The following is a 25,082-nucleotide window of genomic DNA, read 5'->3' as shown; positions in this document are numbered from 1 at the left end:
GGGTAAAGAGCCTCCCGCGCCACGGAGCCGAGCGGGAGCGCGGGAACCTCCCGTCCCGGCCGGGCACTGACACCCCTCCCGTCCTCTCCCCCGCCCTGCCCCCCTCGGCCGGGCACTGACACCCCTCCCCTCCTCCCCCTCCCCCAGCCCTGCCCCCCTCGGCCGGGCACTGACACCCCTCCCCTCCTCCCCCTCCCCCGCCCTGCCCCCCTCGACCGGGCACTGACACCCATCCCCTCCCCCAGCCCTGCCCCCCTCGGCCGGGCACTGACACCCCTCCCCTCCTCCCCCTCCCCCGCCCTGCCCCCCTCGGCCGGACACTGACACCCCTCCCCCTCCCCCGCCCTGCCCCCCTCGGCCGGGCACTGACACCCCTCCCCCGCCCTGCCCCCCTCGGCCGGGCACTGACACCCCTCCCCTCCTCCCCCTCCCCCAGCCCCCTCGGCCGGGCACTGACACCCATCCCCTCCCCCGCCCTGCCCCCCTCGACCGGGCACTGACACCTCTCCCCCTCCCCCGCCCTGCCCCCCTCGGCCGGGCACTGACACCCCTCCCCTCCTCCCCCTCCCCCAGCCCCCTCGGCCGGGCACTGACACCCATCCCCTCCCCCGCCCTGCCCCCCTCGACCGGGCACTGACACCTCTCCCCCTCCCCCGCCCTGCCCCCCTCGGCCGGGCACTGACACCCCTCCCCCGCCCTGCCCCCCTCGGCCGGGCACTGACACCCCTCCCCCTCCCCCAGCCCCCTCGGCCGGGCACTGACACCCCTCCCCCTCCCTCAGCCCCCTCGGCCGGGCACTGACACCCGTCCCCTCCCCTCTCCTCCCCCGCTCTGCCCCCCTCGGCCGGGCACTGACACCCCTCCCCGCCCCCCTCGGCGGAGCACTGACACCCCTCCCTCTTCCACACCCCTGCCCCCTCGGCCGGGCACTGACACCCCTCCCCCTCCCCCAGCACCGCCCCCCTCGGCCGGGCACTGGCACCCCTCCCCCTTCCACACCCGCTTCCTCCTCAGCCCGGTACTGACACCCCTCCCCTTCCCCAGCCCTGCCCCCCTCGGTCAGGCACTGACACCCCTCCCTCAGCCCCTGCCCCCCTCACCCGGGCACTGACATCCCTCCCCTCCCCTCCCCCAGCCCTGTCCCCCTCAGCCAGGTATTGACACCCCTTCCCTCCCAGCCTCTGACCCCTCAGCTGGGCACGGAGACCCCTCCCTTAGCCCTGCCCCCCTCACCCGGGCACTGACACTCCTCCCCACCACACCCACTGAGCCCCCTTCAACCGAGCACTGACATCCCCCTTGTGACGAAGTGGGACTCTTCTTAATGTTTCCTCTGAATAGTGTGGGGGTGCCTCAGTTTCCCCTAGGCAGTTCTTAAGTATCTAGGTGGTGGGGTAAGGGTGTATGATCATTGCAGAGCCCTAGAGGGCCGGTGTGTGCAGGAGTCTGGACACAGAGAACGGCCGACACCCTGTTTCCTGGCAACTGATGGCCTGGGCCCTTCCCCCCTGCCAGGTGAGAGCTAAAGGGTTGGAGAACAAAGGAATCAGGTGACCTCCTGGCCCGGGAAAGGAACAAAGCCCAGAGGAGGAGGGGCTGGAGGGAGTTTCAGTTTGGGGCTGGCTGGGACATGGAGTGAAGTGCAGACGTGGTTGTCTGGCTCACTGCCCCCCAGAATGGACCCAGCTGAGGGGTCCCGTTCTCTGCACCTGCAAGCTCTGTTTTAGACCATGTTCCTGTCGTCTAATAAACCTTCTGTTTTACTGGCTGGCTGAGAGTCCCGTCTGACTGCGGAGTTGGGGTGCAGGACCCTCTGGCTTCCCCAGGAGCCCCACCTGAGTGGACTCACTGGGGGGAAGCGCACGGAGGGGCAGAGGATGCTGAATGCTCCGAGGTCAGACCCAGGAAGGTGGAAGCTGTGTGAGCTGTGTGTCCTGAAGACAGGCTGCTCACAGAAAGGCGACTACCCCAGAGTCCTGACTGGCTTCATGGGGAGCAGTTCCAGAGCATCGCCCAGGAACTCCGTGCACACTCCTGCACACACCGGCCCTCTAGGGCTCTGCAATGATCATACACCCTTACCCCACCACCTAGATACTTAAGAACTGCCTAGGGGAAACTGAGGCACCCCCACACTATTCAGAGGAAACATTAAGAAGAGTCCCACTTCGTCACACCCCTGCCCCCCAACATCCCCTCTGCCCCCCTTAGCCAGGGGCTGGGGACTCACACCCCTCCCCCACCTCCATGCCTCACACAGGGACCAGGCCCTGACAACTCTTCCTTCCCTCACATCTCCTCCCTGTCCCCCAGGGACTGGGCACCACCCACACCCTTGCCACTCCCTGTCCCTCTCCCCTCCAGGGACTGGCATCAACACCCCTCTCCCCATACTCCCTGGCCCCCTGCCAGAGACCAGGCACTAACATGTCTCCCCTGACACGGTCCAGGTGCCAACACACAAACCCCTGCCAGGGACCAGGCTCTGACAACACAGCTGCACCATCCCTCCCTCCCTGACCACCAAGCAGGCACCAACTGCTCCCCACCCACGCCACAGATATACAGGATTTGTGCTATCCCCCAGCTTTTACACAGTTCTTTGGAGGAACCCCCTCAGTGTGCCAGACCCCACTCTCCCTTAAGGGTAGGCCACGAGGCCTGAATGCCTCCAAGACTGAGGCCTGGTCTACACTACAGAGTTAGGTCAACACAAGGCAGCTTACATAGACCTAATTATTCAGTGTCTGCACTAGACCTAATTATAGAGTGCAGTGCAGTGTCTACACTAGACCTAATTATTCCGTGGCTGCACTAGAGTGCAGCTTCTGCCCTGTTACCCTGTCCCCTGCTACACCAACATAATAACTCCACCTCCACGAGAGACATAGCACTTATGTCACTGTAGTTCGGGCGACACAGTATCTGTGTAGACACTGTGTTACTTACACAGCCTGTTGGCTGCCAGCCCCCAGTGAGGCTGACAGCTGGAGCCCTCCCTTCTGCTCCAGCACCCACAGTTTTAGCCCTCCCTTCTGCCCCGGCATCAATGGGGGGGGGGACTGTGAGCCCATGCCCTGCTGACAACTTGGGCTGTCAGTGCAAGGGTTGGGGGGCAGATGTGAGTCCCGTGCCAGGTTGACAGCTCAGGCTGTCAGTACTGGGGGGCGAGCAATGAGCCCCATGCCCAGCTGATAGTTTGGGCTGTCAGCACTGGGATGGGAGGGAGGGGGCTGTTGTGAGCCTGCGTCTAGCTGACAGCTTGAGCTGTCAGTGCTGGGGTAGCTGTGACCTTCATGCAGAGCTGCTGGGCTCCAGCTCTCAGCGTCCCACAATGCCCCACCTCAGTTGGTGAAAGTGCTCCTGGTGAGGACACGCACCACCCACAGAAGGAGCAAATGTGGACGTGAACCATCACTTTAATTGCTGTGGTGCCTGTATGTCGACTAAGTCAACTTAATTTTGTAGTGTAGACCAGCCCTGAGCCTCTGGGCTCCATCATTCCTGTTTCACACTGTGTGCTCTACCCAGCAAGTCCAACTGAGGTAGACTCATATTCAGAGATTTTTACAGTCTTTGGGGATCAATGTACCTCAGCAAGTATTTGACGTGACACCAGACAGCCTTTTGCAAACAGAGCAGGGTTTATTAGTCAACTGGAATGCAGCAATGGGAAATCCTTGGGTTAGCACAGATAAGCAAAGATAAAAACATAGTCCATCTTACCCAAGTCAGCACTACACACAGCTGCTGTGGACTCTTTTTGTTGTCTCTTTCCTCTTGTCTCCATGTCAGTCTCAAGTAAGAGTCAACAAAAGGATTCCACAGTCAGGAGCAACAGAGATTAGCAAACTGTGAAAGGGAGTGAGCTGACCACAGGAACCATCAAAAACCTAAGGAAGAGCAGTGAAAACACCAGGTGGAAGAGTGGAAAAACCATGAAAAGCACCATCAGTATAAACTGCACGTGGAGAGAAGCAGAAGAGCAAAAGGTCCCATAGAAGGATAAGGAGGGTGAGACCAAGGGAAGCCAATTCTGCAGGAAGCCTTGATATCAAATTGTTTCCCCAATTTAAAGAGATAGAGGGAGGAATATAGGTGACTTTAAAAGGCTTGGAGTACTTGTGGCACCTTAGAGACTAACCAATTTATTTGAGCATAAGCTTTCATGAGCTACAGCTCACTTCATCGGATGCATACTGTGGAAAATACAGAAGATGTTTTTATACTCACAGACCATGAAAAAATGGGTATTTATCACTACAAAAGGTTTTCTCTCCCCTCACCCCACTCTCCTGCTGGTAATAGCTTATCTAAAGTGATCACTCTCCTTACAATGTGTATGATAATCAAGGTGGGCCATTTCCAGCACAAATCCAGGTCCCCCCCCCCCGCCCCCACTCTCCTGTTGGTAATAGCTTATCTAAAGTGATCACTCTTCTTACAATAAGAAAAGGAGGACTTGTGGCACCTTAGAGACTAACCAATTTATTTGAGCATGAGCTTTCGTGAGCTACAGCTCACTTCATCAGATGTGATGAACATCTGATGAAGTGAGCTGTAGCTCACGAAAGCTCATGCTCAAATAAATTGGTTAGTCTCTAAGGTGCCACAAGTCCTCCTTTTCTTTTTGCGAATACAGACTAACACGGCTGTTCCTCTGAAACCTCTTCTTACAATGTGTATGATAATCAAGGTGGGCCATTTCCAGCAAAAATCCAGGGTTTAACAAGAACGTCTGAGGAACGGGGGTGGGGTGGTGGGGGGCGGAGGGAGGAATAAACAAGGGGAAATAGGTTTGAATAGAGACTGGGAATGGTTGATTCATTATAAAAAGTAACCTAAGTTAACTGTATCCAATTTGCAAATTAATTCCAATTCAGCAGTCTCTCGTTGGAGTCTGTTTTTGAAGTTTTTTTGTTGAAGGATAGTCACTTTGAGATCAGAAATCAAGTGACCAGAGAGATTGAAGTGTTCTCCGACTGGTTTATGAATGTTATAATTCTTGACATCTGATTTGTGTCCATTTATTCTTTTACGTAGAGACTGTCCAGTTTGACCAATGTACATGGCAGAGGGGCATTGCTGGCACATGATGGCATATATCACATTGGTAGGTGTGCAGGTGAACGAGCCTCTGATAGTGTGGCTGATGTTATTAGGCCCTGTGGTGGTGTCCCCTGAATAGATATGTGGACACAGTTGGCAACGGGCTATGTTGCAAGGATAGGTTCCTGGGTTAGTGGTTCTGTTGTGTGGTATGTGGTTGCTGGTGAGTATTCGCTTCAGGTTGGGGGGCTGTCTGTAGGCAACGACTGGCCTGTCTCCCAAGATTTGTGAGAGTGTTGGGTCATCCTTCAGGATAGGTTGTAGATCCTTGATAATGCGTTGGAGGGGTTTTAGTTGGGGGCTGAAGGTGACGGCTAGTGGCGTTCTGTTATTTTCTTTGTTAGGCCTGTCCTGTAATAGGTGACTTCTGGGAACTCTTCTGGCTCTATCAATCTGTTTCTTCACTTCCGCAGGTGGGTATTGTAGTTGTAAGAATGCTTGATAGAGATCTTATAGGTGTTTGTCTCTGTCTGAGGGGTTGGAGCAAATGCGGTTGTATCACAGAGCTTGGCTGTAGACAATGGATCGTGTGGTGTGGTCAGGGTGAAAGCTGGAGGCATGTAGCTAGGAATAGCGGTCAGTAGGCTTCCGGTATAGGGTGGTGTTTATGTGACCATCATTTATTAGCACTGTAGTGTCCAGGAAGTGGATCTCTTGTGTGGACTGGACCAGGCGGAGGTTGATGGTGGGATGGAAATTGTTGAAATCATGGTGGAATTCCTCAAGGGCTTCTTTTCCATGGGTCTAGATGATGAAGATCTCATCAATATAGCGCAAGTAGAGTAGGGGCGTTAGGGGACGAGAGCTGAGGAAGCGCTGTTCTAAGTCAGCCATAAAAATGTTGGCATACTGTGGGGCCATGCGGGTACCCATAGCAGTGCCGCTGATTTGAAGGTAAACATTGTCCCCAAATGTAAAATAGTTATGGGTAAGGACAAAGTCACAAAGTTCAGCCACCAGGTTAGCCATGACATTATCGGGGATAGTGTTCTTGACGGCTTGTAGTTCATCTTTGTGTGGAATGTTGGTGTAGAGGGCTTCTGCATCCATAGTGGCCAGGATGGTGTTATCAGGAAGATCACCGATGGATTGTAATTTCCTCAGGAAGTCAGTGGTGTCTCGAAGGTAGCTGGGAGTGCTGGTAACGTAGGGCCTGAGGAGGGAGTCTACATAGCCAGACAATCCTGCTGTCAGGGTGCCAATGCCTGAGATGATGGGGTGCCCAGGATTTCCAGGTTTATGGATCTTGGGTAGTAGCTCATGAAAGCTTATGCTCAAATAAATTGGTTAGTCTCTAAGGTTCCACAAGTACTCCTTTTCTTTTTGTGAATACTGACTAACACGGCTGTTACTCTGAAACCTTTAAAAGGCTTGTGATTTGAATAAGGTTGGTTCTGCAGACCAGCTCCGTTGTTTGACTTTCTGACAGGCTCCCAAAACGATAAGAGGTGTATAGGCAGATGGACAGAGTTGATACAGAGGACTATGAACAGTTAAAAAGACTCTCTTGCTTAAGTTTGAAGTAACACTTGAGGCTTATAGGAAAAATTTTCAGGGTGTGCAAAAGAAATAGGATGTGATATATATAGAAGCTGTTCACCCAGATGGGAGAATATCTCCACAAAAGAGGTAGCAGTGCGATGGCAGGTTTATATGACCTGATCGGGTTAAAGCAATTCTATGAGAATGTTCCCATAAGGGATTGGTCGAAGCATGGGTCCTGGAAAGGGCATCAGTGTAGATGCCCCAAATTGGAGGGAGCAGCCAACCCCAGAAGACCCCCGCTGAGGGATCTTAGGGTATGTCTACACAGCCTGGTAGTAAGCCTCCCATCCTGGGTCAAGAGACTTGGGTCCACAATTAATAGCTGTGAAGACATTGTGGCTTGGGCTCTGAAGTCTAGAGAAGACAGTGGGGTTCAGAGTCCGAACTCCAGACCAAGCCACAACTTCAAAATGCTGTCTACACTCTGTTGACCTGGGCTGGGAGGCTCACTGCCACGGGCTGTGTAGCTATACCTCAAAGATCTGAGGTGTAGTATATGTAGGAAAACACTGCATAAGTGGGTGTACTGCCCAAGGCTTGAGAACATTTGTCTGGGACCAAGGGGCTCACCCGTCCTCTTTCCAGCCAAGAAGGCAGCCTGCAGCTCAACCTTATTAAGTGAACTATGTGACTGAAAGTGGTATACAGCCAGCTCCTCTGCCGCTTAGGATACACTGCCGGATGAGCTTGCACCCCAGGCATTTGTGAACATGTCTCGTTGTACTTTCATGGGCTGACTCTTCTGATCCCCAGTGGAGGGTGGTAATTAATGGGGGAAAGAATATAAAGCCTGAAGGGACCATTGTGATCATCTTGTCTGACCCCTGTATAACACAAGCCATAGAACATCCCCAAAATAATTTCTAGAGCATCTTCTAAAAAAACATCCAATCTTGATTTTAAAATGGTTAGCAATTGTGGGGTGGGAGAGATAGCTCAGTGGTTTGAGCATTGGCCTGCTAAACCTAGGGTTGTGAGTTCAATCCTTGAGGGGGCCATTTAGGGCAAAAATTGGGGATTGGCCCTGCTTTGAGCAGGGGGTTGGACTAGATGACCTCCTGAGGTCCCTGACATTTTATGATCCTTGGTAAATTGTTCCAATGGTTAATTACTCTCACAGTTAAAAATTAATACCATGTTTCACATCTGAATTTTCATATCATTGGATCATGTTATTCCTTTCTCAACGCTATAATTATCCAGGTCATCCTGTTTACCCTTTTTTAAAATTGGCAAAACATTAGCTTTCTTCCAGTCTTCTGGAACTTGTCCAGTACTCCAAGATTTATTGAAAATCAACATTAACAGTCCTGTGAGCTCCTGAGCCAGCTCTTTTAAAACTCTTAGATGTAAGTTATCTGGAGCTACTGATATAAAAATAGGTTTCAGAGTAACAGCCGTGTTAGTCTGTATTCACAGAAAGAAAAGGAGTACTTGTGGCACCTTAGAGACTAACCAATTTATTTGAGCATAAGCTTTCGTGAGCTACAGCTCACTTCATCGGATGCATACCGTGGAAAGTGTAGAAGATCTTTTTATACACCCAAAGCATGAAGAAATACCTCCCCCCACCCCACTCTCCTGCTGGTAATAGCTTATCTGAAGTGATCACTCTCCTTACAATGTGTATGATAATCAAGTTGGGCCATTTCCAGCACAAATCCAGGTTTTCTCACCCCCCCCCCACACGCATACAAACCCACTCTCCTGCTGGTAATAGCTTATCTAAAGTGACCACTCTCCTAACAATGTGTATGATAATCAAGGTGGGCCATTTCCAGCACAAATCCAGGGTTTAACAAGAACGTGGGGGGGGGGGGAGTAGAAAAAAACAAGGGGAAATAGGTTACCTTGCATAATGACTTAGCCACTCGCAGTCTCTATTCAAGCCTAAGTTAATTGTATCCAATTTGCAAATGAATTACAATTCAACAGTTTCTCGCTGGAGTCTGGATTTGAAGTTTTTTTGTTGTAATATCGCAACTTTCATGTCTGTAATCGCGTGACCAGAGAGATTGAAGTGTTCTCCGACTGGTTTATGAATGTTATAATTCTTGACATCTGATTTGTGTCCATTTATTCTTTTACGTAGAGACTGTCCAGTTTGACCAATGTACATGGCAGAGGGGCATTGCTGGCACATGATGGCATATATCACATTGGTGGATGTACAGGTGAACGAGCCTCTGATAGTGTGGCTGATGTTATTAGGCCCAGTGATGGTGTCACCTGAATAGATATGTGGGCACAGTTGGCAACAGGCTTTGTTGCAAGGATAGGTTCCTGGGTTAGTGGTTCTGTTGTGTGGTATGTGGTTGCTGGTGAGCATTTGCTTCACATTGGGGGGCTGTCTGTAGGCAAGGACTGGCCTGTCTCCCAAGATTTGTGAGAGTGTTGGGTCGTCCTTCAGGATAGGTTGTAAATCCTTAATAATGCGTTGGAGAGGTTTTAGTTGGGGGCTGAAGGTGACGGCTAGTGGCGTTTTGTTATTTTCTTTGTTAGGCCTGTCCTGTAGTAGGTGACTTCTGGGAACTCTTCTGGCTCTATCAATCTGTTTCTTCACTTCCGCAGGTGGGTATTGTAGTTGTAAAAATGCTTGATAGAGATCTTGTAGGTGTTTGTCTCTGTCTGAGGGGTTGGAGCAAATGCGGTTGTATCGCAGAGCTTGGCTGTAGATGATGGATCGTGTGGTGTGGTCAGGGTGAAAGCTGGAGGCATGTAGGTAGGAATAGCGGTCAGTAGGTTTCCGGTATAGGGTGGTGTTTATGTGACCATCGTTTATTAGCACTGTAGTGTCCAGGAAGTGGATCTCTTGTGTGGACTGGACCAGGCGGAGATTGATGGTGGGATGGAAATTGTTGAAATCATGGTGGAATTCCTCAAGGGCTTCTTTTCCATGGGTCCAGATGATGAAGATGTCATCAATATAGCGCAAGTAGAGTAGGGGCGTTAGGGGACGAGAGCTGAGGAAGCGCTGTTCTAAGTCAGCCATAAAAATGTTGGCATACTGTGGGGTCATGCGGGTACCCATAGCAGTGCCGCTGATCTGAAGGTATACATTGTCCCCAAATGTAAAACAGTTATGGGTAAGGACAAAGTCACAAAGTTCAGCCACCAGAGTTGTTTATCCAACTATACTCTCAGCCCAGCAGAAGCAGCTGTCCTATCTCGGGGCCTCTCCTTCTGCCCCTCCACCCCCACGAGCATGATACAGTTCTGTGGTGACCTAGAATCCTATTTTCGACATCTCCGACTCAAGGAATATTTCCAACATACCTCTGAACAACATACTAATCCACAGAGACCTCCCTACCAACACTACAGAAAGAAGGATTCTAGGTGGACTCCTCCTGAAGGTCGAAACAGCAGACTGGACTTCTACATAGAGTGCTTCCGCCGACGTGCACGGGCTGAAATCGTGGAAAAGCAGCATCACTTGCCCCATAACCTCAGCCGTGCAAAACACAATGCCATCCACAGCCTCAGAAACAACTCTGACATCATAATCAAAAAGGCTGACAAAGGAGGTGCTGTTGTCATCATGAATAGGTCGGAATATGAACAAGAGGCTGTTCGGCAGCTGTCCAACACCACTTTCCACAAGCCATTACCCTCTGATCCCACTGAGAGTTACCAAAAGAAACTACAGCATTTGCTCAAGAAACTCCCTGAAAAAGCACAAGATCTAATCCGCAAAGACACACCCCTGGAACCCTGACCTGGGATATTCTATCTACTACCCAAGATCCATAAACCTGGAAATCCTGGGCGCCCCGTCATCTCAGGCATTGGCACCCTGACAGCAGGATTGTCTGGCTATGTAGACTCCCTCCTCAGGGCCTATGCTACCAGCACTCCCAGCTACCTTCGAGACACCACTGACTTCCTGAGGAAATTACAATCCATCGGTGATCTTCCTAATAACACCATCCTGGCCACTATGGATGTAGAAGCCCTCTACACCAACATTCCACACAAAGATGGACTACAAGCCGTCAAGAACACTATCCCCGATAATGTCACGGCTAACCTGGTGGCTGAACTTTGTGACTTTGTACTTACCCATAACTATTTTACATTTGGGGACAATGTATACCTTCAAATCAGCGGCACTACTATGGGTACCCGCATGGCCCCACAGTATGCCAACATTTTTATGGCTGACTTAGAACAGCGCTTCCTCAGCTCTCGTCCCCTAACGCCCCTACTCTACTTGCGCTATATTGATGACATCTTCATCATCTGGACCCATGGAAAAGAAGCCCTTGAGGAATTCCACCATGATTTCAACAATTTCCATCCCACCATCAACCTCAGCCTGGTCCAGTCCACACAAGAGATCCACTTTCTGGACACTACAGTGCTAATAAACGATGGTCACATAAACACCACCGGAAACCTACTGACTGCTATTCCTACCTACATGCCTCCAGCTTTCATCCACACCACATCACACAATCCATTGTCTACAGCCAAGCTCTGCGATAAAACCGCATTTGCTCCAACCCCTCAGACGGAGACATACACCTACAAGATCTCTATCAAGCATTCTTACAACTACAATACCCACCTGCGGAAGTGAAGAAACAGATTGACAGAGCCAGAAGAGTTCCCAGAAGTCACCTACTACAGGACAGGCCTAACAAAGAAAATAACAGAACGCCACTAGCCGTCACCTTCAGCCCCCAGCTAAAACCCCTCCAACTCATTATTAAGGATCTACAACCTATCCTTAAGGATGACCCAACACTCTCACAAATCTTGGGAGACAGGCCAGTCCTTGCCTACAGACAGCCCCCCAATGTGAAGCGAATACTCACCAGCAACCACATACCACACAACAGAACCACTAACCCAGGAACCTATCCTTGCAACAAAGCCTGTTGCCAACTGTGCCCACATATCTATTCAGGGGACACCATCACTTGGCGTAATAACATCAGCCACACTATCAGAGGCTCGTTCACCTGCACATCCACCAATGTGATATATGCCATCATGTGCCAGCAATGCCCCTCTGCCTCTGCTAAGTCATTATGCAAGGTAACCTATTTCCCCTTGTTTTTTCCTACTCCCCCTCCCCCCTTCCCGGACGTTCTTGTTAAACCCTGGATTTGTGCTGGAAATGGCCCACCTTGATTATTATACACATTGTTAGGAGAGTGGTCACTTTAGGTAAGCTATTACCAGCAGGAGAGTGGGGTGGGGGGAGGTATTTTTTCATGCTTTGTGTGTATAAAAAGATCTTCTACACTTTCCACTGTATGCATCCGATGAAGTGAGCTGTAGCTCACGAAAGCTTATGCTCAAATAAATTGGTTAGTTTCTAAGGCGCCACAAGCACTCCTTTTCTTGTTAGAAAAATGTCTGCCTTTAGTAGCTGCTGTTTAACATCCTCCAGAGATACTAGAGGAATGGAAAATTATCACCATATGAATAGACTGAATCAACTTTTTCTTCCCCAAATACAGAACAGAAATATGTACTGAAACAGAAATATGTAGGCTTTCCTGCATTTTTGATAATTCTACCATTTCCATCTAGCACTGGACCAATTTCATAGGATTATTTTTATTCCTAATATATATCTTATTGTCCTTAACATTGTTGGCCATAAATTTCTCCTTGTGTCCTTTGATTCCCTTGTCAATTCACTACAATTCCTAACTTCTGATTTATATTCATTACTATCAACTTTCCCTTTCTTCCATTTGTTATCTATTTTATAGTTTTCTTCACTTCCCCTCTAAACCAGGTCAGTGTTTTAACCAGTATGGCCATTTCCCTCGATTGTGGCTTTTTGGGCATCTAGTAAGATATTCTTAAATGATTCCCAATATCATTTACATTTTTCTGATTTAATTCTTCTTTCCTGCTGGTTTGGCTCATATTTTTTCAGCTGTGTGAAACTGGTCCTATTAAAGCACCAAGTGTGTGTGTATATTACTGGTCTGGACTTCATTCTATTTGCACATTATAAATGTGATCAAGTTCCAATGGTTAATCACCCTCACTGCTAAAAAATTATGCCTTATTTCTAATTTGAATTTGTCTGGCTTGTTTCCAGACACTGTTCCTTGCTCTGCCTTTCTCTGCTAGAGCACCCAGTCTTTCCTCCCTGTGGGGGTACTTGAACACTGTAATCAAGTCACCTCTCAATTGTCTTTTTGATAAACTAAACAGATTGAGCTCACTAAGTGTCTCAGTATAAGGCATGTTCTCCAGCCCTCATATTTTTGCGGTTCTTTTCTGCAGCTGCTTCAATTTTTCAACATGATTCTAAAAATGTGGATACCAAAACTGTATGGAGTATTCTAGTATTGATCTCATTAACAGTGCACACAAAGGTAAACTCATCTCCTTGCTCCAACTCATCACTCCCTGTTTATGCATTCAAGGACTGCATTACCATTTTTTGCCACAGGATCACACTGGGATCTTCTGTTCTGTTGCTTGTCCACTGTGGCCCCTAAATCCTGTTCTGTCACTGCTTTCCAGGAAACGATCCTCCACTCTGTAGGTATGGCCTGCATTTTATTTGAATGGACCCAGTTTACTAAGTGGTCCAGATCACTGTGTGTGACTGTCCTGTCCTCATCTACCAATCCGCCAATCTTTTTGCCATCCACAAATGTTACCAGCTATTGGGTAATTGAAGCTTGAGCAGGCATAATGTACGGGTTACCTAAAATCCAAAGGACTGATATGCTGCAACCCAATTGGATAAAGATTATGTATAAAAAACTTAAGTGAACATGGGCTCAAACTGGAGATACACTAGAGCAGAAACTAAAGAATGGGACTGAAGGACCAGATCAAGGGATCAGAGAAGGCGATAAGTATCATGGAAGATGGAAGTACTTCCTAATGCCGCAGAATGTGGTAACTTGGGCCCATTTACCAATTCTGTCTTGTCTGTTATTGCCATAAATGTATGGCCAGACACTGTAAGTGCCAATAATTCTGTCTGAAGTAGAATAGAGGTGAAAATTGATTTAAGACTAAATTGTGAAAATAGGGGTTTGTGTGCAGACTAATGCCCCACTGCTGTTTGAGAAACCTATTGCTGCAAATCCATCCATGTCCTGCACATTGCTGAGTCACAGTCCTGCACAGCAGATGGTTAGTGGCCCTGCACACTTGCACGACAATCACATAGCTTGTGTTGGCCAGTTTGTAGTGTAGACATGGCCTTATGTGCCTCACACTGGCACAGCTATTCTAGTCAGCGGTGTGAAAAAAATACACCGCCAGTGACACAGCTAACTAACTTAGGTGGCTGTATACCACCTCCCTAGCTCAGTATATTTCGGTTTTCCCTAGCCCCGTTCAGAATGTTCACTTTAGAGCCCAGAGAGGAAAAAGCATTGCCAGCTGCCTTCACCATAGGGTGATCCTACCCCTGTAGTGCCATGTCATGAGCACAGTGTGCACAGCAGCAGAGTTGCCATGGCACCCATACATCCTGCAGAAGAACCAGTCACCCCCCCAGTGATCTGAAGGAGCAGGGCATCATCCCTGCAGACGGCTCCTTTCCCAGATTAACAAACAGCTTAGCTAGCAAGGTTAACAATCAAGTCAAAGGTCTGTAGCATTTGAGGGATAATATTCTAACACAAGGGTTCTCAAACTGGAGGTCAGGACCCCTCAGGGGATCACAAGGTTCTTACATTGGGGGTCACGAGCTGTCAGCCTCCACCCCAAACCCCACTTTGCCTCCAGCATTTATAATGGTGTTAAATATATTAAAAGTGTTTTTAATTTATAAGGGGGAGTCTCACTCAGAGGCTTGCTATCTGAAAAGGGTCACCAGTACAAAAGTTTGAGAACTTCTGTTCTAACAGGTCTCCATGGGTATTGTGAAGCTCACATAAGCTCCTGTATTAGCTGACAGTCTCAGCAGCTGGGCATTTTGTGTCACCAGATGGGCATCTCATTTACAGTGGATGAGGAGTTACCATCTATAACCACCACTGGATGAGTGACAGGGGGGTTGCTCTCAACAGCTCTAGAGAAGGAGCAGAGTGGCAAGTGCATACCCCCTCATCTCAGCAAAGGTTCTTCCCAACTGAAGAAGGGGCAGAGAGCAAGAGTAGCAGACAGATACAGATTCAATGCCCAAAAGAGTTGCTGCAGTCTCACTAAGGTCTCCTCTTGGGATACCCTTGTGTACATCTTAAAAACTGAAGCCTCAGAGAGAAGGCATCAGACACCATAGTAAAAAGCACAGTATAATAATCTAGATAGGACAGAAAAGAAGCAGCAGAAAGCAGCTAATGCATCACTTTATGCAGCCTGAATTGGGCTGCCGCGGGGTGGAGGGCAGCCATTCTAAAAGACTGAATCGCTGTAAGACTCATATTCTAGCCCCTTGTCCATATACCTTTGATCAGGCTCCCCCATCCCGAAGTCAATACACTCTAGCTGCCTGAACTCCCCTATGCATGCTCTCCCAGGACTACGTCTCCTTCCATGCATGTTCACCAGCCATGTCTGGCTCCTGACAAACACACATCTGAATGGGACTAAGCAACTGTTAGCTCACCCTCACTAGGTCCATGACTTCTGTAAGATATTTGACTTAGTTGGGTGAGGTAATATCTTTTACTAGACCAACTTCTGTTGGTGAGAAACACAAACTTCAAGCCACATGGAGTTCCTCTTCACCTGACGAAGAGCTCTGTATGGCTCAAAAGTTTGTCTTCCTCACCACCTGAAGTTGGTCCAATAAAAGATATTATCTCACCCCCCTTGTCTCTCTAATATCCTGGGACCGACAGCTACATCTACACTGAATTTAAATTAGTTGACATTCAGATTTAGTACAGGGTCACCCTATGGTGAGGGCAGCTGGCAATTTTTTCCCCCCTCTGGGCTCTAAAGTGAATTTTCAGCATTGGTCTAGAGAAGCTGCATCTTAATGGAGTGAAAGAATAGGAATCCCAAGAGGAAAACATAGTACACCACTAACAAGCCAGGGTTCAAGAGGTATTTGTGTGATTGCAGCAGTGAACACATCAGGGAATCCAAGTGTGTCAGAGAATGGGGACAGTGCATACATTAATATGCAGTCAAGGCATTCTTGTTCTGATTCAGGTCTCTTATTTACAACTTATTTCCAGTTGTTCCTATGACCCTACTGTAATTTTCATCCCCTGCTCCTAACAGCGCTTTGGGTGAGTTTTATGTGGCTAAGTGTAGATTGGCAGTAATCTTATAGTTCCCTCCCCGTCACGCCCACAACCCACTCTGTGGGAGTGTCACTGTACCATATGAGAAGAAACTTGTGATAATTTGTGAGGAACCAAGTTAATTTGCATGGGAAGAAACTTTAATTACTTTTCCTATGAAACCAAATTTTTCAATTGCCCTGCCCGCCCCTTGGCCTCACACACCCATCTTTCCCAGGGCAGGACTGGGGCTGGGAAGGAGGGTGAAGGTGCAAGTGTTAAGGTGCTGGGGAACCACTAGTAGCTTCTGGTCCTTCAGGTGCTATTGGCCTGTTCCTGCTCAAAGAGGGCCATGGCCAGGTGCGAGCGGGAGGAGAGCCCCTCCAGGTTACTGAGCACACAGCGGTGATACAGTTCCTCGCTCAGCCGGGGGTTGCAGCTCCTCAGCATATATTTCTGCACCAGCCCTGGCTCCACAGCCCGGAACAGGTGCAGGCCAGAGTAGCGAAGGAAGACATCAAATACTTCCATGCTCTCCAGCACTTCGTCCCGGTCCAAAATGTCAGCTGCCAGCTTGGTGCGTGCTGCCATGTAGTCAGAGTTGTAGAAACAAGCCTCAGCAAAGGCATGACGGTCAAAGTGCCCATCCCTCAGGAAGTCAGTGCTGGAGGAGGAGGCCTGCTCGCCATGGTACATCAGCACTGGGTTGAACTCCTGGAAGTGCATTGGGAAGAAGACCTGCCAGTTGCTGATGGTGTTCATGCGGCAGCGATTCAGGAACTCCGTGTTAACCTCTGTCCAAACGCTGGCCAAGAAGAAGAGGGTGTCCACAGGGTGCTTCTTTGACACTATGTCCATGAGCTTCACCTGGGATGGCACCTCAGTTTTTACGCTGATCCAGGGAATTTTCACCTCTGCATACCGTTTTTCCAGCTCTCCCACCATAGCTTTGACCCCAGCAAAGACATCCAGCTGGCTGACCCGCTGAGCATCATAAGGCTGGTAGATGAAGAGCAGGGTTAGCAGGGCATTGTCATGTGTGTCCAGCGTGTTCATGGCAAACGTGTCCAGGAAGTTGCTGACAAAGTCCACCTCCTGCACGGTCAGGGGCAGCACCAGCTGCACGCGTGTGGCCTCTGTCACATAGGGCATGGGGATGATCTCTACCTTGCTGAGGGGCCGCACTAGACTCACCCGCTTAGCCAGAACATGGCTGTGGCCCTTCTGGGTTACAGCCTCCAGCAAGAGATCCAGCATGTACTCCATGCCCCGTGTGGGGTCAAAGCGCCGGTAGCCATTCAGCAATTGTTGCTTGTAGAAACGAAGCTGGGGCTGGTAACGGCTGTTGAGATGCTGGAGTGCTGCCTCAATGATGTCACTAACATCGGCCTTGCTGGCTCCAGCCAGCTCACATTTGGGGGAGCCATCGGGACAGGAGAAGAGGTGCTGCTCTGTGAAGTAGTCCCAGCTAATCACCTCAAAGCGGGATTTGGGGACAAAGGGAGCATTGATGCCTATGGGCCATGTCAGCCCCCCCTCGCGGGCTGGTGTCAGCGATGTCAGATTCCTGATCTGCATCTGTGAAGAAAGTACACTGCTATTTATAGAATCAAACGTGTAGGGCTGGAAAGGACCTTGAGAAGTCACCTAGTCCAGTCCCCACGCTGAGGCAGGACGAAGTATACCCCAAACCATCCCTGACAGGTATTTGTCCAACTTGTTCTTAAATACGTCCACCTTTCTTGGAAGCCTGTTCCAGAGCTTAACTACCCTTATAATCAGATTTTTTCTAATATCTAACCTAAATCTCCCTTGCTGCAGATATTAAGCCCTTTACTTCTTGTCCTACCTTCAGTGGACATGGAGAACAATTGATCCCCATGCTCTTCATAACAACCCTTAACATATTTGAAGACTGTTATAAGGTCCCCCCACCCTTAGTCTTCTTTTTTCAAGAGTAAACATGCCCACTTTAACCTTTCCTCAGGTTTTCTAAATATTTTATCCTTTTTATCGCTCTTCTCTGGACTCTAATTTGTTCACATCTTTCCTAAAGTGTGGCACCCAACAGTGGGCACAGTACTCCAGCCAAGGCCTCACCAATGCCAAGTAGAGTGGGACAAATATCTCCCATGTGTTACACATGACACTCCTATTACTACACCCCAGAATATTAGCCTTTTCACAACTGCATCCCATTGTTGGCTCATATTGAATTTATAATCCACTATAACCCTCAGATACTTTTCAGCAATACTACCACCTAGTCAGTTATTCCCTATTTTGTATTCTTCCATTTGATTTTTCTAACTCAAACCCTACCATGACATTGCCCCTATTTTCTTTCCCTTTTATCTTAACCCAGCAGCTTTCAACTTATCTGCCTCTTACCTCCTTGTGGACTCAAAACAAGTGTATGTATTCTCGCTGTGTAATGCAACATTTCCTCTCTTTCGCCCCATCTTTCCTTCCTGAACAAGCTATACCCTCTATACCAATATTCCAGTCATGAGATTTATCCCACCAAGTCTGATGCTAATTAAGCCATAACTTAGCTTGTGTACTATTACATCCAGTTCTTCCTGTTTATTCTCCATACTCCTTGCTTTTGTGTATAGACATCTATAATGTTGAGCAGATTCCTTCACTGTTTTCCCTCTTGTTGTTCCTATGACCCTACTGTAATTTTCATCCCCTGCTCCCAACAGCTAGCCCTCTGTTAAGGTCACCTTTTTTTTTTTTTTTTAATATCTACTTGTGGGCTTTTGTCAACTGCCCCTCTGAATCTAGTTTAAAGCTCTCCTCACTAGGTTGGTGAGTCAGTGTCTGAAGATGCTCTTCTCCTGGAGAGGCAAGTGGTCTGGTCCCTCTTTCTGCCCCCCTCTCCAACCCCAGAGGGGCAAATGGCCTGATCCCTCCTCTCTACCTAGAGCTTCCTGAATCCTTGGTGGTCCAGGACAGTAGTGATTCTGATACCACACCCTCCTTGTGCAGGGGCTATTTCCATAGAGGAGTCTGCCACTGCCTGGCTGTCAGAGATTCTCTGTTCCCTCACAGACCTGAAAAAAAGAGATCCTGTCTAACCTCACTCCATCTCTGTCTTAGGTTCCCCATCAGTGTTCCCCCACCCAGATACCTGGAGTTGCTGGATCTCCTGGTAGGCTCTGTCCAGCTGGATCCTGCTGAAATGCTTGTGCAGTCGGTACATGAGGGTCCCCTCAGAGACAGGGTGCACAGTGAGCGCCGCCTGGAAGTCCTCACCCTCCTCCTTCTCTAGGTCTGCATTTTTGGCCAGTTCATAGGAGCGGTAATGCTGGCCCTGAAATGGATAAGACTCAGGGAGACTGGTTAGGAACCCTGGGACTCACACTGGGTCCTCCCTCCCCCACCCACTCACTCTGAAGGGGGTGAGACCCAGAGAGACAAACATGTGGGCACGAGAGGGGGTTTCACTCTCTGCTCCTCACTTCATAGATCATAGGAGAATTCAGATCTCCTTGTTGTTTCTTTCTATCCCAGGCTGCTTCCCACCCCCTTGAAAAACTGTGAAATTGATGAAATCTGACTAAATCTGTTCTCTCAAATGTCAGTCTAGCTCCACTTCCCAAGTGCTGAGGGTGAAGCTGGGCTCTTGTTCCATGCTGCTACCCCACACTTTCTTTCTTCCCAGTACTTCGCAGCATAGGTTTGGGGGCACTCACCCCTTTACCCTATGACACAGGCTTGTGAGGGTGTGGAGTCTATTGGGTTGAGGCTGTGCCCTAAATCCTGGAGGGACAATACCTGGTGCTGGGAGATGCAACTGATGCCCAGGAAGTCGATGATGCAGCGTCCCAGCCATTCATCCGGGCGCACACTGAGAATCTCATTACGGCAGCTGTCCAGATGCTGATGCAACTTGAGCAGCAGGCTCCGGGAAACCAAGTAGCCAAAGCCACCATGGCAATAGCGGGCCTGTTCATCCCCCCCAATGAACTCCTCAGCCCGTCCTAGGTAAACATCCTGATTAATGCTTAGGTGTGTCACCAGGGCCTTGATCTGCTCGGCCTGGGCATAGGTGTCATCCTGCATGACATAGAACCAGTCATAGTCACCCCCAAAGTGCTGATGGATGTAGCGCATGGTCTCATACATCAGCCAGACGGGGCGTTCGTCCCCATGTGACACCAATGCCATGCCATGTGGCACCTTGGCACTGCGCAACCCCGTAAAGTATAGCAAGTGTGGGAAGTGATGGGCCACGGTCTTGTTCACTGCCACAGCCAGTGTGTTCATGGTTGCCTTGGAGGTGAGCACAGCCACAAAGAGCCGTTCATGGAAGCCCAGCTCTGTCTGGATATAGCGAGTCCTGCAGGGAAAAGCCATGGTTACAACACAAGCAGCTGGGAGAAGGGAAAGAAACAGATCTATCCCTATATTCACATCAGAGATAGAGGGGGCACCCATACCCCCTTGATGTTTTGAGTAATCAGATTCCTTTCAAAGCTCTGACTTAGGGCTCAGCTGTGTGTACACATTACTAACAATCTCACATTTTTTAGGCATCTTCCTACTTCACAGAAATCAAAGCCAGTTAGCATCCTAACACTTGTATCCAACTATACAGAGAGATGGCATCACCCACTAATGAAAGACTGCCCCCTCTGGGCTGGGATGCAGCAGTGGTTTAACAGCCACACAGCAATCCTGAACAACAGTTTAGGGCAAGAAGTGAAGCTAACTATTGCATTCAATAGAAATTGTAGGGGGGAAGTTCAAGGGGGCAAAATGTAAATATATGAGAGATCCTTGGATTCCCTGGCGATTACATCTTGACTCCTGCAAAAGTGTCACAGGATCTTTAATGACCACAGATGATCAAGATCTTGCTTTTATATCATACTTGAAAGGTAGCAGTCTGGCAGCACCAACTCAGAGAGGAAACTGACCCTGAGGGATCTACCCACCCAGCAGTATAGCACCCCTGAGTGCCATACGATAGCATTAGGATCAGCACTCACTAAACAGGGAGTGCACTCACTACCAAGCCCCCAACACTGCTCCCTGAAACCTCTGTTTCCTATCCAAGTACTAGGAACATAGAAATTGCCAGACTGGATCAGACCCAAGGTCCATCTGGTCCACTGTCCTGTCTCTAAGGATGGCCAGCACCACCGGTATCAGAGGAAGCTGCAAGAAGTCTTCTAATCACTAGTAGTTTGACTGGTTTTAACCCTGAAGCATGAGGTTAAATATTTCTTCCAAAATTTATGTTAGCACTATAAGAAATTTGGCCTCATTAACATCCTGTGGCACTGAGTGAAAAGTATTTCCTTTGATCATTTTTGACTTTCCCACCTTTTAATTTAATTGAATGTCCCCTTTTTTTGTGTGTGTGTTTTGAGACAGGGAGAACAGAAGTTGCTGATCTCTCTTTAGACCCTTCATTATTTTATATCCTTTAATCATGTCCCCACTTGTCTCCTTCCTGAGGTAACAGTCCCAATCTTTTCAGCCACATCATAGGAAAAGTTTTTTTCATCACCTAATCATTCTTGTCTTCCTTCCCTGAACCCCCTCTATTCTACAATGTGCTGCACACAATACCCAGATGAGGCCATGCCATTGACTTATAGAAATGCATTAATTTTTTTTATTATTCTCCATTCCATTCCTGATGTAACCGAACATCTTGTTTGCTTTTTTTGACTGCATCTGCAGACTGAGCAGAGATCTCCATGCAGCTGTCTATAATGACACCAGGTTGCTTTCCTGAATTGATTTTGAACTGTGTAAGGTATGAGTAGGTTTTTCCCCCCTCCAATGTGTACTGCTTTGCTGTTAGCAACACTGAATTCACTTTGCCATTAAGTTGCCTATTCATCTAGTGTGATACAGTCTCTGTGAAGTTTCTCATGGTCTGCTCTGGTCTTGACTAATAAAAGTAACATCATCTGCAAATTTTGGTACTTTACTGCTCATCTCTATGGTGGGGTGTCTACCCAACACTGTAATGAAAAGGGTTAAAACTGGAGCTTGGGAGCTCAATTAAAAAGTGCCTGGCCACACCTGCAGGGTTGGCCAGTCACAATGACTCATGAATCTTAACTGAGAGAAGTGGGAATCAGTATAAATAGAGGAAGTCTGTGACAGAAGGGGTGATAGCTGAATTTAGTAGGAGGGGCTTAGTGAGTGTTTTAGGAAAGTGGGGTAACATTAAAAAAGCTCTACTATATTTTTTTAAGGATACTCAGCAGGGTAAGAGAGCATAGTGGCATGGATGTATGGGGAATATAGTAGGTGATGGTTATACTCAGTAGACGAGTCAGCTTCACCATAAAGCATAAGAAGATGAAGGGTACTGCAGGGAGAGAGTTAGGAACTCTGCAGTTGCTCTCTGGGATCAGAGAATGGAAACAGCCCTGGCAGACATTCAATTGACGACTAAGAGAAGAATAAAAGATCAAGCCTAAGAAGGGTAGGAGGGGATTTAAGCTTACACTTTTACTTTGGGATTTATTGGGGAATTCCAGGAGGGAGCACTGAGAGTCCTAGCCCTGGGAGAAGGGTGAACTCAGACAGGTTGTGGGACAGGCCTCCTTATAGGCTTAGTAAGGAACAGTCCAGGGAAACAGCAGCAAGAAGATTGAGGGATCCATAAGAAGACTTTGCCTCTCACCCCTGGACTATTTAATTTCTTTAGTAGCCTATCTTATCAAAGCCATTTTGAAAGTTGAACTAAGTTGTCAACCGCTTCTCCTTTATCTGCCACTTTTCCACATTCAAAGAATTCTAATACATTAGTGGGAGACAATTTTCCTTTGGAGAAACTGTGCTGGTTATACCTTGTCACATCATAATCTTCCAGCCATTTTATTATACTATATTTAATTATAGTTTCAACCAACTAACCCAGTCTGACCCTGTTTAGCCCGTAACAGCTGATGGGACCCCATGTTAGACACAGGTGGTCACCTTCACCTCACAATGACTTGCTCAAAAGGAGCATCTCTTACCTGAGCACTTTCTTGTAAGGCTTATTGGGGTCTCGGTAGTAGGGAACAATCCTGGGTTTGAAGTCCTCATCATTCTGGCTTGACCTTTCTCCAGGAACAGTGTCCTGCTGCATTTTCCCTGCAAACAGCCCATTATTTACCCCTGTGTCCATGCAAGTATCCTCCCCATCACTCTGGATCCAGGAGACGCGCAGCAGGCTTAGACTGCATCCCAAGGAGAGACCCAGGATGAGTGGCAGTGCAGGCCGCAGGAAGGCAAGGAGAGTAGCCAGACGCATGGCAGAGCTATCATGAAACAATACGCAGAATCTTCAACAAGAAAGTATCTAGAATCTCAAAAAATCTGGACGAAGGGAGATCTAGAAATGCACCAAAACCTGAGAGAGTTAGAAAACAGTGATCCAGACGCATGAGAGGCACGATGTCTCACTTAAAGGCAGTAGTAGGCCACAGATCTAGCTCAGTCATGAGTGTGTAACAGTGTCAGAGGATAAACCACAAAGTTCAGAGAATTTGGCAATATGGCTCATGTTGGAAAGAAAATTAAATGAGCCCCAGGTAGTGTCCATGCCTGGGGATGTGGAAAGTCATTCCCAGCTCCTTGACAGGTGAGGCAGACAGTGCTCCAGCCCTGAGATCTGTGAATCCAGTCAGCTCCAGGGACTTCAAGATACAAACACTTCTCACATGGGATGGAATCAGAAAGTTTCCTGAACTTCCAAGTACAGGAGCCTTAGGAGCAGAGGGAGAAAGAAACCAATGCTCAGGTCCCCTGGAATAACATCTGGCAACATGAAACACTGACCCTTTGCAGCTGGTGGACAGTGTCTCAGTGGTGACTCAGGCTAACAGCATGAGAGCCTGTCCCACCTGCTTGTTTCTTGGTTCCAAGCTGCTGCACTTTTGATGGTCCCATCCAGGCTACCTAGAGAGAGGGAAACTGAACAACCAGAACTGCAGGATTGAATCTGCCTCAGTGACAACTGTGCAGACTCAGATTAAGGTTAGGATACCCTAAACTCCAGAGCTGGGATTACCATTCACCCCCTGCTAAGAGAGAGGTCAGAGGCTCCACTTCTGAGACAATGCCAGGGAGACTGGCTAGCACTTCCTGCATGGGAAAGGATGAGGCCCTCAGCAGAGGTAGTGGAGGGACATGGGTGACGGGGGATTTTCCCCTTAAAGTACAAGTTCCAGTGCAGCCCCAGGCTGGGCAGACTGGCTGGGTGAGGATACTGGGCTTTCCACCCCTAAAGCCTGTGTTCCAGTGCCACGCTTACTGGACAAATATGCTCAACATAACTCAGCACCCAGACCTTAGCTGGTAGCTTCAGCAGAGCGGGAACAGGTGGACTAGGGCCTGGAGAAAGAGTTCTCCTCTTTTCCCTAGAGCTCCTCCAAGGCAGGGCTGAATCCCACCGGCAAGGCGCCGTGCGAGGAGAAAACGTGTCCGGGGAGGCCTGGGCGGTCCAGCCCGGGCCCGCGCAAGGGAAGGTCCCAGAGAAACGTCCCCGGTTCTGCCCCGGGGGGGGAAGGGGCGGCTGGCGAGCCCCGGTCTCCCGGGCTCCGGGGGCAGCCCTGCTCCAGCTGAGGGAGGGGAGCGAGGCCCCAGCACAGCGCCTGGCCCCCCGCCTGCCCAGGCATCGCCCTGCTGGGGCCGCTCCCCGCTACCTGCCGGACGCTCCCGCCGCAGGGGCCCGGGCCCGGGCCAGGCTCGGCTCCCGGCCAGGCAGGAGGAGCCGGGGGCGCGCAGCAGCTCGGGGCGCCGGGTCAGGCTGGCATCGCTCGCGTCCGACAGCCGCCAGCTCAGCCGCCTCCCGCCAGCCCCGCTCCCTCCTCTTCCCCTCTCGATGGTCCCTCCCGCGTCGCTCTCTCCGCCAGACCCCGCCGACTCTATGGTTCAGTGCGCGTGCGCAGGCCTCACGCCCAGAGCCGCCGCCGCTCCCTGCGCTTTGCAGCCACGCCCCGCCGGCCCTCGGCCCCGCCCCCGCGCCGGGGCCCCGCCCCGGGTCCTGCCGCGCCGCGCCCCGGCCGGGCCCTTGCGCCGGCCCTGCGCGCGGGCCGCCCGGCCGGAGGCGGGGAAGGCGCGGCCGGGGGCGCAGCCAGGGGTGAAGCGAGCCGTCCCGCCCCGCCCCGCGGTCCGGCCTCCGAGCTCCGGGGCTGAGGCGGCTTCTCCCGCGGGACCGGCTGCAAAAGCTCCCGTCGCTGCCTCCCGCAGCGGCCCTTGCCCTGTAGCGGCCGGGGCCGGCTCCCGTCGGCACCG

The 25,082-nt window shown here is 49.7% G+C and overlaps 1 protein-coding gene across 3 annotated transcripts; it reads right to left on the bottom strand.

Annotated features, from left to right (window-relative positions):
- Positions 1-15,963: 15,963 nt before the first annotated feature.
- CHPF2 (chondroitin polymerizing factor 2) lies at positions 15,964-24,709 on the bottom strand. Of its 3 annotated transcripts, none has more exons than XM_073334995.2 (5): positions 24,136-24,709; positions 22,820-23,744; positions 19,608-20,172; positions 18,961-19,143; positions 15,964-17,402 (listed from the first exon to the last, which is right to left on the bottom strand). In XM_073334995.2, exons 2-5 carry the CDS (start codon positions 23,095-23,097, stop codon positions 16,140-16,142), a joined length of 2,289 nt encoding a protein of 762 aa, XP_073191096.1. In that variant the 5' UTR covers positions 23,098-23,744; positions 24,136-24,709; the 3' UTR covers positions 15,964-16,139. The 3 variants fall into 3 exon arrangements, with proteins under 3 accessions (XP_073191096.1, XP_073191095.1, XP_073191098.1); XM_073334994.1 differs by having other exon boundaries at positions 24,491-24,709; XM_073334997.1 differs by having other exon boundaries at positions 22,820-23,551; positions 24,491-24,709.
- Between the last annotated feature and the right edge of the window lie 373 nt (positions 24,710-25,082).

This window comes from Lepidochelys kempii, chromosome 2, assembly GCF_965140285.1.
Source record: "Lepidochelys kempii isolate rLepKem1 chromosome 2, rLepKem1.hap1, whole genome shotgun sequence".
NCBI lineage: Eukaryota > Metazoa > Chordata > Testudines > Cheloniidae > Lepidochelys > Lepidochelys kempii.
Note: the sequence above shows the minus strand (reverse complement) of the source record. Positions and strands in the feature narration are given on the sequence as shown.

What these genes read in the sequence shown, in the direction of transcription:
- CHPF2 (XM_073334995.2), bottom strand. Translation starts at nt 23,097, where the DNA reads ATGCGTCTGGCTACTCTCCTTGCCTTCCTGCGGCCTGCACTGCCACTC. An exon ending in GTTGCATCTCCCAGCACCAG is followed by an intron (nt 19,144 to 19,607) that starts GTATTGTCCCTC and finishes TATCCATTTCAG; the next exon opens with GGCCAGCATTACCGCTCCTA. An exon ending in AGGAGATCCAGCAACTCCAG is followed by an intron (nt 17,403 to 18,960) that starts GTATCTGGGTGG and finishes CTTTCTTCACAG; the next exon opens with ATGCAGATCAGGAATCTGAC.